Raw genomic sequence first — 20895 nt, 5'->3', positions numbered from 1 at the left:
AAAACATTGACTTGTACATTTCAAAGGTCACATGATGTGACCTTTGACCTTGAACATCTAAAAAAGTGTAGGTTTAATTTTTTGTACATAAAGTATATTATACACTTAAATACAATCTCTCTTTGGTATAGGTTTCATTTTGGGAAGCCTTTGGGAACAGGAGTTAAAAAAATATTTAGTACAGCAGTTGAACTAGTGCAACTGGCAAGTTTAGACTTGTCTTGTAGTGACTCTCTCTCTGTGTTCTAGGAATGGCTATCGGTGGTTTTCCATCTATGGTCACCACCGGTTATGAACATTGATGGTACAATAACAATCTGTGGTGAACCATTGATGGTTTGCAAAACTCAGTGTGGCTGCAGTTTCTGCATTGAGAACTAGACGCAGCCAGGTTGGCATAGCGGGGGGGAAGGGGGGGCGTGGCTAGGGATATTACTCGGCATTAAAAGCCCTGCGGGGGACCCTGCCACTGCTACATAATGCCGAGATTACCTGCATTGTGAAGGGGTCGAGGCCATTATGATGCGATACAGTGTGAATTGCTTCAGCACCCCCCTTCCTGCGGGGGTTTGTGTGGGAGCTGTAAGGGCGGTCTGGCCGGGATACTTGCCTGCTATTCCAGGGGGGCTGGGAGCTACACCCGATTTTCGTGAGGTTCCCAGCCGTTTCCGGAGAATAGGCAAGTATGATACAAGGGACTAAGGGCCTGATTCAGAGCCGCTTGTAAGCGGCCGCTCATTCGCTCTGAGCGATGTTTGCCCAACTGCACATGCGTATGGATCGTTATACGCATGCGCGAACCAGTCAGTGCGGTCGAAATTCATGTGCTCGCAAAATAGCGAATGCCTGATAATTTGAGTGACAGAAAGAGGCGTATGTGGGTGGTAACAGGGGACGGTGTTTGAAAACGGGGAGTGGAGATCCGAACGCAGGCCTGCTTAAAGGTCAAAACGGGCGTTTTATGGGTGTGCATAATTAATACAGCAGCGTCATTGACCACGTCACTGGGTTATTTTATAGCCAGAACTGCTCGCAAAATTGTGGTAGCAAAAACCAACCACAAGAATAGCGAGCAGCTCATACCCTGGTCGATGTACTTGATTAATCTAATAAATAGCGGACATGACGTAGGATGCGAGCGGCCAGGGGGCGTAGTTTCCCAAAAAATGACCCGCAAGTTTTGTTCGCGCGTTCAGACCTAGAGGCATGAACAGACCGCTAAGAGCGAACGGTTCATTTGAATAGCCACCCCTATTTTCTGGACGAGCGAGCGCAAATAGCGTCCAGCTCTGAATCAGGCCCTAAGATAACTTATCTCAGAGGTTACCAGTCAGTCCTCAGAGCACCCTAACAGTCCAGGTTTTAAGGATATCCATGCTTGACCACAGGTGACGTCATTAGTACCTCAGTTTGATTTAACCACCTGTGCTCAACCATGGATCTCTCTAAAACCTGAACTCTTGGGGTGCTTTGAGGACCGCGTTTGGGAACCTCTGGTTTATCTAATACGGTTTATCACTGAATAGTGTTAGTTTGCTCAAGAGCGTGACAAATGGATAAGAAGTACATTAGGACTCAGTGCTGCAACCCATTTGATATTGAAGTACATAGCAGCAGTAGAAAACAATTAAGAAGATGCTACCATGGATGATTAAAATACAGCCACATGTCAATAGTGATCAAATGATTTGTGATAACTGTAAGAAACAAATTAAAAGGGATTCTTCAACAGCTGAGGAAGGACCAATCACATCAATTGATGAGAGAGTGACACAGAAGTGGCAACATGTAGGACTGAATCAGATTTGAAGTAATTAAATGAAAGTTTAAGCAGTGTGGGAGCATCACCTATCAAGAGGAAAATAATGAAAACAAAACTATTGCAAAAGGAAAGCTGCAAGTATGTGAACGCAAGGGAGAGAACGCACGCAGCTGATGGTTTGCTACCGATGGTCGATGTCGTCATCCATGGAAGAGAGCCAATTCTTAACTGCCATCGATGGCAAAGTGGAACCCAATGTTTTTTTTTCATGCTCCTGTCCCCTAGATGTCCACTAAGCCGCACCTCCCGTGGCTTGCCAGACACCCGGCAGCGATGGCCATCGAGTGGTGCAAACAATTGATTGTTCAACATAGATTGGTATGGTACCATTGATGGTTATCACCGATGGTGCCATCAATGGTGACCATATATGGAAAACCACTGATAGCCCTCCCTAGAACACAGAGAGAGACACTACAAGACAAGTCTGAACTTGCCAATTGCATGGTTGATGCAAGAAGGGCTCAAGTGCCGTACTAAATATTTTTTTTACTCCTGTTCCCAAAGGCTTCCCAAAATTAAACTTATACCAAAGAGAGATTGTATTTAAGTGTATAACATACTTTATGTACTAAAAAATTAAACTTTTTTTTTTTTTTTTTTTTTTTAGATAGTCAAGGCCAAAGGTCACATCATGTGACCTTGAAATGTAAAAGTCAATATTTAAATATAAAATTAGAGTTATGGTAGACTTACCTTGATAACTGCTTTTCTTCGAGGTCCATAGGGTCCTCAGGGATACCATGGGGATAATGTGGTTGGAAAGATCCAGGCACCAAACAATTAAAGCTTTCAGCTGCCAGGATGCCTCGGGTCCTCCTCCATATATACCCCACCCCTAGCCATAGGCCTTCAGTTTTGTTAACAAGCCTCAAGGCAGGAGAAGGAAAGAGGAGAAGGAAGAGCAGTCGTACACCAGAAGCACTCTTACACAAAATGAGGGAATCTGTGACTGACAGAAAAATTACCCAATGCAGCCAGGTGCGTTAGGATGGGTGCCCTGTGAACCTCGAAGAAAATGAGTTATCAAGGTAAGTCTACCATAACTATTTTTCTTCTTTAGGGTCCATAGGGTTCCACAGGGATACCATGGGGATGTCCTAAAGCAGTTCCCCTATGATGGGGGGATGCTCCTGAGCAGAAAGGAGAACTCATCGCCCAAAGGAAGCTTCCTGAGAGGTAAAAGTATCAAAGGCGTAGAACCTAAGAAAACTGTGGACAGAAGACCACGTGGCTGCCTTACACAACTGTTCAGCAGAGGTACCCCGACTAAATACCCAAGATGGACCTACAGACCGAGAAGAATGTGCTTTCACTGTGCTTGGGACAGGGAGATCAGCCTGTGTGTACACCTGAGAGATAGTCATCAGTAGCCATCTCGCCAGGGTCTGTCTGTTAGCTGGCCATCCTCATTTGTGAAAACGATATTATACAAAATGAGCATATGATTTTCTAACAGATTGTCTGCGCTCCACCTAGATACAGAGAGCACGAACTACATTGTTTCTCATGTAAAAAAACATAAAAAAACTATTGATAACATGAAGGCAATCCTACTTCTACTCCCTAGATATAAAAGAATCGACATAAATAAGCAATCCAATCAAGTTAAATCTGACCATTTATTATTCATACAATCTCTGTATTCCAGTGTCAAGTCCGATCACATGATGCAGATCTGCCCATGTGATATTATAGGACCAATCATGTACCTTCTAATAATTTCCAATGTTGCCTAGCAACTGTCAACTTCAGCCCTATATTAGGTCCGATCACGTGATGTTAAAGTATCCTTCTGATCGTTTCTGAAGTTGCTTAGCAACTGTTAACTGCAGCCCATGTTTCCTGGCAACAAATATTATTCGGTCACATGGTTTGTATCCGCTCACGTGACCATAGAAGCCCCGTTTATATACCCATCGTTAATATGCAGTTTTAATCAATCATTCTGATCATCATTTAGTAAAGGCAATATCTGCTCATGAGTCGGTTGTTTCTGATCCCATTTAGTGATCTACTATAAACAATATTTTTAAACACCCAATTAAATTCCAGACCTGTTGGTAAACAACATATATGCTAACCATACCAATATTACCATTACTCTTTGCCATTAGTTATTCCTATATATATTCCCTTATTGTATAACAAAGATCTCAAACTACAGTACACATTTCAGCAGTAATTTTGTATCTGTTCATGTAAAAAATGCCAATCATATCACTCACTATTCATTTAAATGTTGCCTAACAATTTGTCATATTTAGATAAATAACTTACACCTAAAGCTGCATACACACAACGATTTTTTGAACGATTATCGTTAAACAATATCGTTTAACGATAATCATTAGAAAAAATCTTTCACTTTCTGAGTGAAACAATGAAGAATTATCATTCATGCGCGTTCACGTTTGTAGTTCAGTCAGACTTGTCAACTCAACGATTTTCATTAAGGGAATATGCAAAAATCGTTTGTAGTTCAACAAAATCGTTCATTACACTTTAAATAAATCTGACAGAAAATCGTTCATAAAATCGTTGGTAACAAAATCGTTGTGTGTGTATGCATCTTAAGTAATCAATTACTAATACCATTATTTCCAATATCCTTTAATGACTAAATACTGTAATACTCTATAACGCCCCAGTTTTTCAGCACAATCTACTACCACTATATGAATGTTTTTACATTATCTTTAATTGTTGTTACCATTCTTATGCCTTTTAGGATGGGGGAGAAAAGGGATGGAAGGGGAGGGAATCTTTATATCCCACCGTATATATACATTTGTTCATAATACAATAATAATATTAAATATAATATATGAGGACAATTAAGGAGGGGAAAACCCAGCATAGCCTCCAACATTATGATATTAAAGTACAGAGTTTAATTCAATGGTCTCATTAAGTCCAACCGGATGTAATGAGTTGAACTGTAAAGTCCAATAAACCTCCTGGCGACACAATTTGTTATATCTGTCCCCTCCCCTTGATGTGCGTGAGATTGTCTCAATGCCCACAATCGAGAGGCAGCTAGGATTACCATTATGGACCGCATCATAGTGTCATGAGACACTGTGATGTGAGTATTGATTAAGAATATTGCGTCTATGTTCCATGAACCGTACACGAAGGGGTCTGGTGGTGCAGCCCACATAATGCAATCCACACCCACATGTAAGTAAATATACAATAAAACAGGTTTCACATTTCATAAAGCTCTTTAGGGAATATTCTTCCTTTTGTGTTGATATAATAATTGTGGTAGTCCTTCTGTTCATGATCTGGGTTTCCCACATTTATAGAAACCGGATGGTCTTTGTACTAACCAATCTGAGCCCCCTTCTTTTTTATCTATTGTTTCTGTTTTTAGATGACTCTTAGCTAGGATTGTTTTAATACATCTATTCTTTCTGTATATAATCTGTAGATTGGTAGGTAAAAGATCACTAAGTAAAATATCCTGTTTTAGAATTGAATAATTTCGTTTAATGATACCTTAAATATCTGAAGCTCGATTACTGTATTTGCAAATAGAAGCTAAATGTTTATTCTATATATCCTCTTATTTTTTCGATGATTTTGGTTGAAGTAATACATACCTCTCCATTGAGATAACCTCAGAAAAAGCTTGTGGTAACAGTTTATCTGGATATCCACATTTCTTAAACGAATTTAATATTTCTTGAGCTTGTGAAGAAAAGGTACAATTGCGTCGAAGGCACATAAATTGGCCCTTCGGAATGTTTCTCTTCCAAGCACCATAATGTGCACTATTGTAATGGAGGTACAAATAGGTATTAACATCCTTTACATAATTAGAAGTCACAGTTTTAATATCAACAATTTTGAGGGTCACATCCAGGAAATGAACACAGGTCTTGTGATAGCAATGAGTGAAGGACAAATTATATGAATTAGAATTTAGTGGCTGAATAAAATAAGTGGCAGAAGAAAGATCCCCATCCCAAATAATAAAAAGATCATCTAAATAACAGCCATAGAAGACCAGAGACGTGCCCCAACCACCACCCCACACATGGGCGTTAGTCTTGCTACAATTACAGCTTGTACTCAAAATAACCATCCAATGAGGGACTTCCAAGCAGCTGGAAGGATTACAGAGCACTGAATATCGTTAATGCTCTTATGGTATATTGAAAGATGTCTCCAAGTTTTTATACATTTAGGATTTTATGTGTATAGATAATAAATGTGATATATGATTTTTCTACATGTCCATTTCTCTATCAATGGTATTTAATTTTTAATTTTTATATGATTGGTATATAAGCGCCAGTCTTCAGACATATATATTTTATTATGCCCTAAAGGTTGAAAACCTTGACTGGCTGCTGGTTGACAGCGCACTTGTGATTTTATCCACTATTTCTGGAAATGGGACACTACCTTAGGAGGGTAACCCTTACTTGTACAAAGAACAGCTCTATCCTGGTGAAAAATCAAAAATGGGGCGCGACAAGAGAAAGCTGCAAAATCAGAGACACTGCATGCAGAAGAGACAGCGAGGAGAAAGTGTCTTCTCTGTCAACCATTTCAAGTCTACAGAGTCCAGATGATTAAATGGGGGAACTTGTAGCCCCTTAAGAACCAAAGACAAATCCCACGGTGCTACTGGTGGAACCTGCCTGGAGAAAAGCCAGTACCCTACAAATCCTAAACACCTTAGGATCATACTTTCTGTGGGAACACCACTGACCAAAAGAATGCCAAACCCTGTAATAGATGCAGGTAGCGGCAGGCTTTCGTGCCCTAAGCATCGTTTGAATTACAGAACTGGTAAAACCTTTGCTCTTAAGATGGAAGATTCGAGAGCCATGCCGTCAAAGCCAGATGAGGTAAGTCCGGATGCCGGCAGGGATCCTGCGTTAGCAGATCCTGACATAGAGGAAAAGGATACGGACTGTCTATGGATAGATTCTGTATGTCGGTGAACCAATGATGTCTGGGTCAAGCCAGAACCACCAGTATTATTGTTCCACCTTCCTGCTTGAATTTCCTGAGAACTCTTGGAAGGAGGGAAATCGGAGGAAAGAGATACACCAGCTTGATGCCCCATCTTACTGCCAGTGCGTTCACAAAGGCTGATGGGTCTCTGGACCCGTACCTTGTGGTTGTGACGTGATGCCATGAGATCTATTTCTGATAGACCCCATTTGTTTACCAGGAGCTGAAACACTCCCGGATGGAGAGACCACTCTCCGGCGTGTATGTCCTGGCGACATAGGAAGTCTGCTTCCCAATTGAGTACTCCCGGCATGAATATTGCCGAGATGGCCGGAAGATGACGTTCTGCCCAAATCAGAACCCTGGTCACTTCTTTTATGGCTGCATAACTTCTTGTGTCTCCCTGATCGTTGAGCTAGGCCACTGTAGTCTCGTTATCAGACTGGATCTGGACCGGCCTGCCCTGGAGAAGGTCCTGTGCCATGATAAGTGCTTTGTATACTGCTCGCAGTTCCAGAATGTTTATTGGCAGATGACTTTCTTGATTTGTCCATCTTTCCTGAAAGGTGTGATGACCTGTCACAGCCCACAATCCGCGAAGACTGGCATCTGTGGTGAGAAGCACCCAATTTGGAATCCAGAATGAGCACCCTTTGTTCTGATGGTCCTTTTTCAGCCACCACAGGAGGGAGTGATGAACCTCTGGAGTGAGAAGGATCCTCTGGGACCTTATTAGATGATACTGTCTGTTCCGCTTGGAGAGAATCAATTTTTGCAGAGGCCTGGAATGGAACTGAGCAAACCCCACTATGTTGAAGGTGGATACCATTGATCTCAGGACCTGCGCAGCTGATAGATCGGATACCCTTCGGTTGCATAATAGTTTGCGTACTCTCAATGATAGGGCCGCAATCTTGTCCTCTGGTAGAAAGACTCTTCTCTTTGTGCCTGAGAGTCCAGAAGTGCTCCCAGATGTACCATCTGCTGTGTTGGAGAAAGAGGATTTCTTCCAATTCATGACCCAACCGTGCTTCTGTAGGCAGGCTATGGCCAGCTGAAGATGGTGTTGTAAAACTGGAGTTTGTGCCAATATCAGAAGGCCGTCCAGATATGGTAGTATTCTGACTCCCTGATGCCTGAGATAGGCAGTCATGACTTCCATTATCTTGGTAAATACCCAAGGGGCTGTTGATAAGCCAAAGGGCAGCATCTGGATTTGGTAATGTTGCTGTAGAACAGCAAACCATAGAAATTGCTGGTGGGATGGCGTAATGGGAACATGCAGATATGCATCCTGAATGTCCAGGAAAATCATAAAATCCCCAGGTTCCATTGGCAAAATAATTGACCGGAGAGATTCCATATGGAACTTGGGTACCCGGATAAAGTTTGTTGAGAGTTTTTAGATTTAGAATAGGACGATGAGACCCATTCGGTTTCTGAACCAAAAATAGATTGGGATAATAACCCCTTCCTTGTTGTAACACAGGAACCAGTATTATTACCCCTGCCTGCAGCAGGGAGTGAATGGCCTCCTGAAGGGCCACCTTTACTGCATCTGATGGAGGAATTGAGCAAAAAAACTTCTGGGGAGGATGCCTCCGGAAAGTGAGAGCATACCCCTGAGAGACCCAGGCATCTGTTGTTAATTGTTGCCAGCAATCCGCAAACTGAAGTTGTCAGCCCCCCACCCTGAGATCCCCCAGGAGGAGGCCTGTCCCATGAGGTCGAGGGTTTGTCATCCGGCTTAGAAGCGGACATCTGGCGGCCCAAACCACTTAGTTTGTTGCCTGGTTATCCTGCGAAAACTAGACTTCCTGAGGATGAAAAGACAGAAAAGAAAACTGCCTAGACTTCAATGTAGCCGTAGATTGCAGACCTGCAGATTTTGAAGCTGCCAGAGTAGCTAGAGTATATTTCCATAAAAAGGTAAAGTTTCCAGAGCCTTCTTTGATCCTGTATCAGCTTTCCAGGATCTTAACCATAGGATTCTTGACGCTGCTGATGCTTTAGAGGCTAAAATTCCAGCATCTAGTCCAGCTCCTCCCAAATAGAAGGCCCCTTCCCGTATGTTGGAGATATACTTCATCTGTTCTCTGGTAGCAAGTCCTCCAATGCCCTCGTCCATTCCTCAACAGATTTGGCTACCCAGGCTCCAGACATAGTCGAGTAGCGGTTCCGATGTTGAAAATATTGCCTTAAGACATGTTTAAATTTTCCTATCTGTAGAATCATTGAGAAGATGCTGACGCAATTGGCAACATAGCATTTCTGACTAAGTACGTCACATGACCGCCCACAGTAGGAGGTACCTTCCACTTAGTACCTTCAGAAGCTGGAAAAGGATACAACGATGTTAATCTTTTATGAACATAAAACCATTTATCCGGGTTTCCCCATGCCTCTTCCATAAGCTCAGTGAGCTTCTCAGATTTGGGAAACTCCATTTTGACCACCCTCTGGTGTTTAAACACTGGAGCCTTCTTACTAGGAGCTCATCCCATCATCCTGAATATCTAGGATTGATTTAACCGCCCTCACTAAAGGAAAAAAATCCACTGAGGACGGATGGTCCTCCTCTCCCGAGCTAGACCATGGAGAAGAACCCTGCGCATCATCTGATTCGTCTGATGATGCATCTGAATCCGTATGCTGAGCAGACTGATAAAAAGATAACTTGCATTTAGGCACCTTAGTAACTACTGGTCTGCTTGCAAACGATGACTTTGCCATACTCTGACTTGAGTGGGCATAAGCATCCATCCAGGAAGGATGTATAGGAGGTGTAAACATAGCATGCTGTGGGTACCCCATACAAGGAGGCATTATGGGAGTAGCCATACGATCTACAAACTGTGTCATACCTGAGACAAGGAAGACACCCAAGATGGCTCTTGTACAGGGACTGGTATACTGGACTGGTGAGGTGGCTCTTTATAACAGACAACACCCAAAAGAAGCATCCTGAGAGGCTTTAGGTATCAAATGCATAATATCTCACAAAGGTATGGACAGAAGACCACGTGGCTGCCTTGCAGAGCTGAACAGCAGAGGCACCACGACGAGCTGCCCACGAAGGACCCACAGACCGAGTAGAATGAGCTTCAACAGAGGATGGTACAGGAAAGCCCTCATGAATGTAAGCCTCAGAAATTGCCATGCGAATCCACCCTGCCAAAGTCTGCTTAGTGACAGGCCAACCCTTCTTACGGAAACCATAGAGGACAAACAAAGAGTTCGACTTCTGAAATGAATTGGCACGGTCAACATAAATCCTTAGAGCACGTACCACATCCAAGGAGGCCTCACCAGCTGATAGGTCTGGGGAATGAAAGGCCGGTACTATAATTTCCTCATTAATGTGGAAACTAGATACCACCTTAGTTAAGAAACCAGGGCGAGTGCGAAGCACTTCCCTATCTCTATGAAAAATCAGAAAGGGAGGGCGACATGAGAGAGCCCCCAAATGCCGAAGCAATGGCCAGAAGAAACAGTCTGAGCTGTAAGCCATTTTAAATCCACTGAGCCCAGTGGTTCAAACGGCTGTCCTTGGAGAGCCCTCAGGACCACAGCCAAATCCCAAGGAGCCATTGGTGGAACAAAGGGAGGCTAAATACGAAGTACACCTTGCATAAAAGTGCGGACATCAGGAAGGGTAGCAATCCTACGCTGAAACCACACTGATAGGGCAGAAACCTGCCCGTTTTAGGGAGACAAGGCGAAGAACGTGATCGAAGCCCACCTGTAGGAAAGCCAAAACCCTGGATATCCTAAACACCTGAGGATAACAGCCTCTAGGTTGACACCATTCAAAGAAAGATTGCCACACTCTGTGGTAAATTCTTGCAGAAGCAGGCTTCCAAGCTCTCAGCATGGTGTTAACTACAGAGCCGGAAAAACCCCTGAACCTTAAAAAGGGCTGTCTCAACAACCACGCCGTCAAAGACAGATGACCCAGGTCCGGGCAATGGCAAAGACCTTGAGACAATAGGTCCGGACGTTGAGGCAACAGCATCGGAGTGTCTATGGAGAGACTCCAAAGATCTCAGTACCAGTGACCGCTGGGCCACGCTAGAGCCATCAACAGGAGCGTACTCCTCCTTGCTTGAACTTCTGAAGTACTCGAGGAAGAAGGGAGAACGGAGGGAAGAGGTACGCAAACTGGAAGGTCCACCAAACTGACAGAGCGTCTACCAGAAGAGCCTTCTCGTCTCCTGTTCTTGACCCGTACATAGACAGCTTGTTGTCTTGTCAGGATGCCATAAGGTTTATTCTCTGGAAGGGCCCACTTGTTCACTAGGAATTAAAACACCTCCTGGTGCAGAGACCATTCCCCTGGATGCACGTCCTGACGGCTGAGGAAGTCTGCTTCCTAGTTGAGGACTCCTGGTATGAACACTGCCGAGACAGCTGGGAGATTGCCCTCCGCCGAAGCCAGAATGCGGGACACCTGTGTCAGGGCCGCCTGACTTCTGGTTCCTCCTTGGCGGTTTATGTAAGCCACTGTGGTGGCGTAGTCTGCCTGGACCTGCACGGGTTTTCCATGAAGAACTAGTCTAGCTTGCTGAAGAGCTGTGAATACTGCTCGAAGTACCAATATGTTGATTGGAAGAGCAGATTCTGCTGACGGCCACCTTCCCTAAAGTAGTGTGGACCTGTCACAGCCCCCCAACCTCGGAGACTGGCGTCTGTCGTCAGGAGGACCCAGTCTGAGATTGAAAAGGGGCGTCCCTTGTGGAGGTGGGACGTCTGTAGCCACCAGGCCAGAGACAGCCGTACCTCTGGAGAAAGCACCAGGTTAGTGTCTTTACCCAATGGGGCAACCCATTCGATCTGGAGAAGATCAACTTCTGCAGAGGTCTGGAGTGAAAACTGGGCATACTCTACCATGGTGAACTTCGACACCATGGACCCCAGTAACCTGATTGCCGAGTGAAGGGACACTTGGTGACTCTGGAGACAAATATGAATCTTTGCCTGTAAAGCAGAGATCTTTTCCTTGGTCATAAAGATCCTTCGTTGTCTGTGAGGAAACACTTCCAGTTTATCAGTCAGCCATGAGTCTGCAACACAGATACTGTTCGGTGCAGATGGCCCTGAAGTACCCCCATAGACCCTGCTAAGTGCAGGTGGTCGTCCAGATAGGGTAACAGGCGGACCCCTGCATCCGCAGGTGGGCTGCCATAGCCTTGGTAAACACCCTAGGTGCTGTGGAAAGGCCAAAGGGCAGTACCTGAAACTGGAAATGTTGAATGACCACTGCGAACCTGAGGAACCGCTGGTGAGCTAAAGCAACTGGGACCTTCAGGTAGGCATCCTGAATGTCCAAGGACACCATAAAATCCCCTGGCTCCATAGCCAATATGATGGAACTCAGTGTCTCCATCCTGAACCAAGGGACCCTCAAAGACTTGTTGAGGGACTTGAGGTTAAGAATAGGCTGGTAGGACCCATTGGGTGTCAGAACCAGAAAGGGATTGGGTGTAAAACCCTGTTCCTCTCAAAGGCAACTAAATAGGCACTATAACCCCCTCTTGGAGCATAGAGTGCCCTACTTTCTGGAATTCCAGGGCCTTGTCTTGAACTGACTGAAGGCTTGTGGTGAAAAACTGGCTGGTAGGCCTTCTGCGGAAGGAGAGGGTGTACCTGTGAGAGACCACTTCTCCAACCCAAGTGTCTGTAGTAGTCGGATACCAGCACTGGGCGAACTGAAGAAGCCGGCCTCCCACCCTGGGGTCCCCCAGGGAGAGGCCCGGACTGTTCTCTGGACTTACCCTGGGCTAAACATGGCCAAAAGGATAAAGTCCCAGACACTGAAGGAACCTGGGTCGATGGCAGACACGCATATTTAGCTGCTGCCAAAGTGCTCACAATTTTTTCCCAGAACAGGGCCAAAGAGGACCTCACCATTAAAGGGTAAGCATTCCAACCCTTTCTTGGAGTCTGCATCAGCTCTCCATGAGTGCCACCACAGGGAGCGGCGCGCCACCACGGAAATTCTAGAAGTGAGGAGACCTATAACCAAGGCTGCTTCATTAACATATATGGATCCAAGGCATCTGCCCAGCATCCATTCTTTGGCTACCCAGCTTAGTCATAGCTGGTCTGGAAGCCCCCCCCCCCTGTAAGGGAGTATATGGACTTCCAACAAAGTACCAGTTTGCGATATGTAGCATTCGAGAGAACATAGGCAAGGTTGCAGTACTCACTAGGCATGTAATGAACTACAGGAATGGATAACCTGCAGCTAACATTCCTGTGCTATCACTGACTAAGGGAATTCCGGAGAATATCCTTTACACATAAAAGTTTTGAGCCCGCGATACCTTGCATTTCTGAAAAGGTCTCACTTTGGCAAAAGAGTATCGCTTTGGCAAAAAAGTATCGCGCATGCGAAAAAGTATCGCGCAGGCGAAAATGTTTTGCGCAGGCGAAAAAGGGGTAAAGGAGTGGCAGCATGGACCTCTAATTAGCCTGTCCATGCTGCCCGCTCATATCATCGTAGCAAAAGCTGCTGGAAGAAACTTCAGGGGCTGTCCAACAACCCCCCACTGAAGAGGTGATCCGACTCCGAGCCGGGCACCTACGAAACTGATTTGCTTTGGCTCGGGGGCAGGGTATAGGAGAGGGACCCCAGTGCATCCTGGGAGGCTGAAAAATTAACTCTGAGGTGCCCGATGTCTGCCGCCATAGCCTATATCCCAAGATATCCTGTGGATATCCTAAGGACCCTGAAGTAGAAAGAGCACTACATAACCTGACCCATGTGAAAGGTATACAGGGAGACTGACCCCAAAACCTCCTGAGACCAACAACTACAGCAGCGCACCGATAGTGGACTGTGAGCGTCTCATATACACGAGGTGGGTAGGAGGAGCGACCCAGATGCGCAAAAACCTTTGATGGGACCACGTCTGGGTCGAGAGAGGAGCGCCTGCCTCCCCTAAGCTGCATCAACCAACTGGGTACGCTGGCATTGTGGCAGCAGAAGCGTCTACTGCCGCTCCCCGGCCTCAGACGATAAGGCCCCGGTGGTCTAGTAAAGATGCGGAGGCTCCAGGTCCTGACTGCAGCGGCTTCCGGTGAGTCTCCTATGCCGGAAGCAAGAATTGCTGAACGTGGTTCCCCATAAGTGAGGAATCGCCTTACATGACATCTCTGTGCGTCCGGGTGCAGTCTGGGTCCCAGCATCGCTGCTAGCATGCTCAGACGATACCTGCCGAAATCACCAGCTCTATTACTAGTGTGGCAGTATTCAGTGATATGTTGTTGTACCTGTTAATGCCGTACCTCTATTCATCATATAGCGGATTGTTGATACCACAGAAGCATCACATTACAACTAAGTGCTATTGATGACACTGCGCCTTTTACTAAATAACCCTGAGGCTGTGGCCTCAAGTTTGTCTCCAATCCCCCTCTTCGCACTATGGTACGGCCAAAATTGCATGCAATTCTGTCCTCAGTAACATAATCACAGGGGTGAACAAGTCACTACTTCGTTCTCACATAATCATCACTCACATCTGCTGGTATGAACATACCGATAACCTGATTGGCTAATAAATAGGGTGCACTTGAACAAACCGGAGATTCAGACTGGATACAGTAAGATGCTCAGACTTTAGATATACACAACTAAAAAAGAAAAAAAAAGTTTTAACAAACAAAGGGGTTGTCCAAATGTGACATTATTTCCTTGTACAAACCTTCCATGTTTGACTAACAAACTCTTTATTGATCACGCAGGGAGTCTGTGCAGACTGGTGAGGAAATTGCATTATGTAAAGCACCTATTAGCTGCAGTCCAAGACAATCTTTTAGACATGAATATTTTTTGTAAATTACCCCCCTCGAGTGTTATTCTTAAAACACTTTACTATAGAAATTTCAAAATTGTAGAAACTATTGCCTTTCAGTGTTACTGTCAAGTAAACAAAATTGACGCCAGATAGCAGCCTATGTTTTTATTGTAGCAGGTTAATTATACTGCGTCCCACATTTGGAAGCTCGTTATACACCCACTTCACAACAGAAGCTCACAAAGAAAGTAATCTTTCCACAAATGAACAGTACAGACAATCAAGCACTTAAAGTGAACCTACTGTACCAATGCTGAGATAAAGGCCTTTTTACAGTGACTTGTGAATTTTGTGCGTTTCCAATACAAGAGAGATCCAACTACTCCTTCAGCCTAATGCTGGGTACACACTTAGACGACGGATAGGTCAACAGCTCGATCCGCTGTCAGAGCAGCCAATTGATAAGTCATACACACTTAAGCTGGCCACACATCTAAAGATTATCTGTCCAACCAGCCAACTAGTTGATTGGTTGGAATGAAAATTTGGTAACGTATTGGAGTAAATGATAATCAGCAATTTGCTCCCAAACGCTGGAAAATGGACAAAAACTGTTGCATTCGTAGCATTTAAAGGAAACAACATAACTATAAATATCTTTTTTCTTGAAACATGTAAATATGAAACTGCATTGTAACATGTATCTACCACAGTGTATATAGTAGCACAGTGCCACCTAGTGTACCTGCATTTCTCTTCTGATATATATATATATATATATATATATATATATATATATATACTATTTACTCAGTCTTTTGCCCATTTTAACTCTCTTTGACTTATGCTGAACTATAACTCCATGTATATCATTTAAAACTTACCATGCAGATGTTATACTGTTTATCAGCCTCTCCGTTCCATCAGAAATCTCAGAGGGAAGCAGAATTTCCACTGGCTGCAAACATAATATTCTGGTCTCCAACTCAGAACGGGACTTCGAGTCATGAAAGGTGTCATGTATTACTTCTCCTGTAGAAGGCTGAATGGCCTGTACAAGACAGTGGGGATAGAAAATGCACAATTCTAAGGCATCTAGTTATACTAGAGCATCAAGCATGATGTTTGTATGTTGAGAATTATTTAACATCTGTATGTATTTGATGAGGATGTGGTTTCCTCAATGACCCCTACTGCATTAGTACTTTGTATCCCTCAAATGTAACATCTCAGAGCTTTGGCGATAGGGGGGAGAGGACTCTGTATAATTTGCAAAGTTTGAATGTTTTCAAAATAAGCACTGAACAGAAAAATCATATTTTGGCAGATTATTAAGCCATCACTGTAGGAACCACTGACCTCTATGTGACTCATGCAGCCCATGACATTTGTACAGATGTGTCCTTGCTCAACTAGCCGCAATATGCCAAGCAGCGCGGTATGCCTGGTGGGAGTGAGCTCTGCTAGCGTTGGGCGTCTTTTTTTGATGAAAATGTGTCAAAATCGCAAAGTGATGCGACTAGAATGTCCCAGGAGACTCTGCTGATTACATTTCTCTGTGACTGCGACTGACACATTTTCAGCAACAAAAACACTCTGCTCACGGGACTGTTTGACGCGACTGCAGCAAAGACGACACATCTGTATGTAAAAAATAATGTAAACTATGATGATTTATATGTACATCAGCCTACATTCAATTTTGCCAATTTAAGGTACAGGAACATGCAAAACTGTTAAGTTTTGATACTGAATAAAGTGTAGTACCCCATGCTATGGTAAGCACTAAAGCATAGGTAATATGTATGATAATATAGCATAAGCTTGCATGTAGCATAAGTGTGCTGTGAGCTGGTCTATGGAATTGCTGCCAATTCAGAGGTAGGGAATTGGTATGATTCCCTACCTCTGTTCAAATCCCGACAGCGGAGGCCCGGCAGTGAAGATCCCGACAGGTAAGTTTATTTTCTATTTACCAACCTCCCCCTCCCTTAGGGGTGCCTAACCCTAACCTCCCACCCAAGTGCCTAAACCTAACCCCCCCTTCCCCGCTGCCTAAACCTAAGTCTCCCTGGGGGGGCTAACCCTAACCTCCCCTTCCCCTAGCCTAACCCTAAGTCCTCCCAGCGAGCCCCTAACCTAACGCCTTCCCCCCTCCGCGGCTGTCCACGCCCGGCTTACCTTCGATCGGTAAGCCGTGTGTCGGGTACCCGGCGTAGGTCTAATGACAGGCGTAGGGATTTCGACGCCTGTTATTAGACACATTCGCCGGGATAAGACAGTCGGGAAGCCGGCAGTCGGGTTTTTGTCCGTCGGCTTCCCGACTGCTTCCCAGAGGTAGGCGTACACAAAGATCCAACTCGGACAGAACCCTCCCTCTAATGCCTAACCCCACTACCTAACCCTAACCTCCCCCTAATACTTACCTTCGGGATGCCGGCGGTCGGGATACTGGTGCCGAGATTCAGACTGTCGGCATCCCGCAAGCCGGGATGCAGACTACATCCCAGATAGGACAGGTGTCAGTGTACGGGTGGTGCAGTTGCTTTGCTCAATCAAGCCCATTATGTGCATGAAACTAACCAATAATGGTGCATACACACGATCAGATTTTTTCTTCAGATATGGACGATAACGATTTAAAAATCGTTCAGTCGTTCATATCTGATGGAAAATCGTTCATATCTGACATGCCTGAACGATGGACGATCAACGATGCGCGTTCCCGTTTGTCAGATAACGATATCTGACATCTGATGGGTTTGCAGTCAGACTTGGACGATTCCATTCATTTTAATGCAGTCAAAAATCGTTCAATCGTTCAAATCGTTCAAAACTTTGGACAAATCGTCCAAATCGTTTAATCGTTCAGTCGTTCATCTGACAAATCTGACAAGTCTGACAAATCTGACCGTGTGTACGCTCCATTAGTTGTATCCTGTGCTGCAGTCAGAGCATTATTCTTATTTTGACAGTGTAGCAAGACTGATGTAGCAATTTTAATGCTTGCTCATTGACATTTTTAATTATGCAGCACCAGCCCAAAATTAGGACATTTTAGATATGCTGGCAGAAATATGTATTGTTAATAGTTGAAAGGCAGTACATATTTGCAATGTCAATACTGATTTTGAACAATATGAAATAGGTGTTATGCAAAATATATATATGAACTGAGCAAATAATCAAAATGACTTTGCCCCACTAGATTGTGTATATTTATATCTTTACATGTCTCATGGTCCAAGAGTACATCTTCATTATAATAAACCAGTTTCTCAAACTCGGTCCTCAGGACCCCCACACAGTTCACGTTTTGCAGGTCCCCTAGCAGGTGCACAGGTGTATTCATTACTCGCTGACACATTTTAAAAGGTCCACAGGTGGAGCTAATTATTTAACTTGATTCAGTGTGGAGACATGGAAAACATGCACTGTTTGGGGTCCTGAGGACCGAGTTTGAGAACCTGTGTCATAAACCATTATATTGTGGAGAATTCCGGTCCAAAGAGATCAACTTTTCTTCTGTAAAAAAAAAAAATAACACTTATCTTGTTAAGTGTTATTTAAGGCGCAAGGGGATGCCATCCGAATAAAGTGTATGTATACGTTTGATTCTGGTGAGGATAAACACCGGGTGAATGTACAACCTCTAGCTGCCTTTAGGCGCAATTTTAGCCAGTGCCAATTTTCTATATAGACAGTAATTCATTGTCCAAATTTCCTGCAGTATCGATCTACATCTGACATATACCCAATAAGATGCTGATCCCAATTTTGTTTTACCTATTTACGCACCGACCTGCTTATATGGGCAGGTTGACTTATACTAAACTAATCAAAGTTATTCTCAATCCGCTTGCAAACCTGTGAAAAAACAAAACTGGGAAATTAAGTGTATAAAATACATTCATACCACTAGGCCGAAGACCAGGTCATCAGAATTCTTATGTTTAGATCTGTCAGGACTTTCACATAAACACATAAGGTAGCTGCTTGGGGCATCGGTCACTGCAGTTTCAACCTCAACTGAATCATCCATATTTAATAAAGGGTTCACATGTATGATAAAGTTAAGGTAAATATACCGCTTGCAAGAAAATGGTTTTTATTATGGAAAAAGTGTTACTGCTTATACTGGTGCATGGTTCCTTAAGGTGCCATCACACTTTACATCTGAAGACATTAGACTGTCAAGACTACCGTACACTACAATGAACCCCATACCCCCCGTGAGCCCTTTAACACAGGATCACATGATAGAACCAGTAGTCTCCCGCCTGAACAGTAGGTCATGGGTGGCAGATTAACAATATACAAAGGATGCAAATACAGTACATACAACACAAAAAATTTAATAGTCAATATGAATAAACTATGCATGAGCGAACTAAAAGAAATATACCCATGGAATATGATATTTGCTCAGAAAATAAAAGCCTTCACCATTGCATTAATCATAGGACTCAATCCTTACCAATATCTCTCTCTCTTATATATATTTATTTAAAATCAAATGACCTGACTCAGTGACTGACTCATCAACGCCCCAGCCCAAACCCCTGGACCTAGAAACATGAAAATTGAAGAGAATATTCCTTCCAGTGCCCACTAATTCAACTCTAAGGTTGTGAAAAGGGCTAAAATTGTCTCCTTCCCCTGTGCAATGTCCTGACTGACTGTCTCACAGTGGCTGCAGCACAGTTCAATATGTAAATACCAACTGTCACCCGAAGTGCTGCCAAACATCACTGGCAGTTGGTGTGGCTCCCCTATTTGAATAGTGAGGGAAGGGAATGTGTTACTACAGAGGTGAGAGAGGAAAATGTGTTACAACAGCAACTATAGAGGTGAGTGAGGGGAATGTGTTACTACACAGATGAGGGTGGGAAATGTGTTACTTTAGAGATGAGGGTAGGGAATTTGTTACTACACAGGTATGGGAGCGGAATGTGTCACTATACATGTGAGGGATGGGAATGTATTACTACCAAAGTGAGAGAGGGGAATGTTAAATGTGTTACTACGGGGTGAGGGAAGTGAATGTGTTACAACACGGGCGAAGGAGGTGAATGCGTTACTACAGGGGTGAACATGTGTAATATGTTACTCTAGAGGTGAGAGGGGAATAAGACACTACATGTGTGAGTGAGGGTAATGTGTTACTACAGAGGTGAGAGGAAAATGTGTTACAGCAGCAGTTAGAGGGGAATGTGTTACTACAGGTGTGATAGAGGAATTGTATTTCTACACACGTGAGGGAGGGGAATATCAAATGTGTGACAAAATAGGCGGGGGAGGAAATGTGTTACTACAGAGGTAAGGGGGTGGAATGTGTTAGTACTCAAGTGAGGGAGGGTAATGTCTTACTATAGAAGTGCGGGAGGGGATGCATTACTATAGAAGTGAAGAATTAATGTGTTACTGGAGTGGTGAGATGAAAAAGGAAACAATAAATATCTAAGCTCTACCTGAGTGGCTAGTCATCTATATGGCTCACATAAACCTGCACGTTGCCTCCAACACATTTACTAGGGTTGGCTCATTTTAGCAAATCTATTATTTACTGACCACCAGGAAATCCAATTAATGGTAATGTTTTAATATAAATTTTTGAACAAGCCCCACAGCTCATTTACAATTATTTGTTTCGTTAATAATACAAATTACTTGGATAGAACAATAAAGCCAATCAAATTATTACAATTACCGTATATAAAAATTAATATATTTTGTAAAATACAAAATATAACATTCAGGTGCTCACAATAGTTAATGATAGCTGACACTTTGGAATCAATATAGAGTAATATAAATAGCTGCTCCTAATATGGAATATATCCGTAATTCCCACTTAATGCAAATAATAAAATCTGAACATAGTGTCAATTTATTATATTGAATACCACTATTGTCAAGTGTTGGTATCAACTAAACAAACTTGCCAGACAAAGAGCGCTAAATGTCTAAATTATGACAATTTATTAATATCATAAAAATATTTGATTGCACATATGTATATAAAACATAAAAAATGAATTGAACATACATACAATAAATAAAGACACACCAAAAAATATTAAAACCAATCTGGTGAAAAATATATAGGTTGGCTTGAATGTATATATAAAACCAGAAGAAATACACCCCTGCAGTGGTAGTTTCTTGCCAAAAAAATATATATTGTGGTTAGTTATTTAGATAGCCATGTCTGTTCCAGCTCCACACAGCACTGATCAGGTATTAAAAACAAAGAATCCGTCCTTTCTCTCATACAAATGGGGATATTATTGTATA

The 20895-nt window shown here is 43.4% G+C and overlaps 1 protein-coding gene across 2 annotated transcripts in view; it reads right to left on the bottom strand.

Annotated features, from left to right (window-relative positions):
* The window catches only part of MSH3 (mutS homolog 3), a 324355-nt gene that overhangs the window by 258482 nt on the left and 44978 nt on the right, over nt 1-20895 (bottom strand). For both annotated transcript variants that reach the window (XM_088443712.1, XM_088443713.1), the window contains exons 7-8: nt 18515-18660; nt 15483-15649 (exon numbers count right to left, since the gene is read on the bottom strand). In XM_088443712.1, the coding sequence (XP_088299838.1) occupies nt 15483-15649; nt 18515-18660 (313 nt within the window). The remainder of the gene's footprint in view (nt 1-15482; nt 15650-18514; nt 18661-20895) is intronic.

Source organism: Taudactylus pleione, unplaced genomic scaffold (assembly GCF_031769625.1).
Source record: "Taudactylus pleione unplaced genomic scaffold, aTauple2 ptg000333l, whole genome shotgun sequence".
Taxonomy (NCBI): Eukaryota; Metazoa; Chordata; class Amphibia; order Anura; family Myobatrachidae; genus Taudactylus; species Taudactylus pleione.
This window is presented reverse-complemented; position numbering and strand designations above follow the sequence as displayed.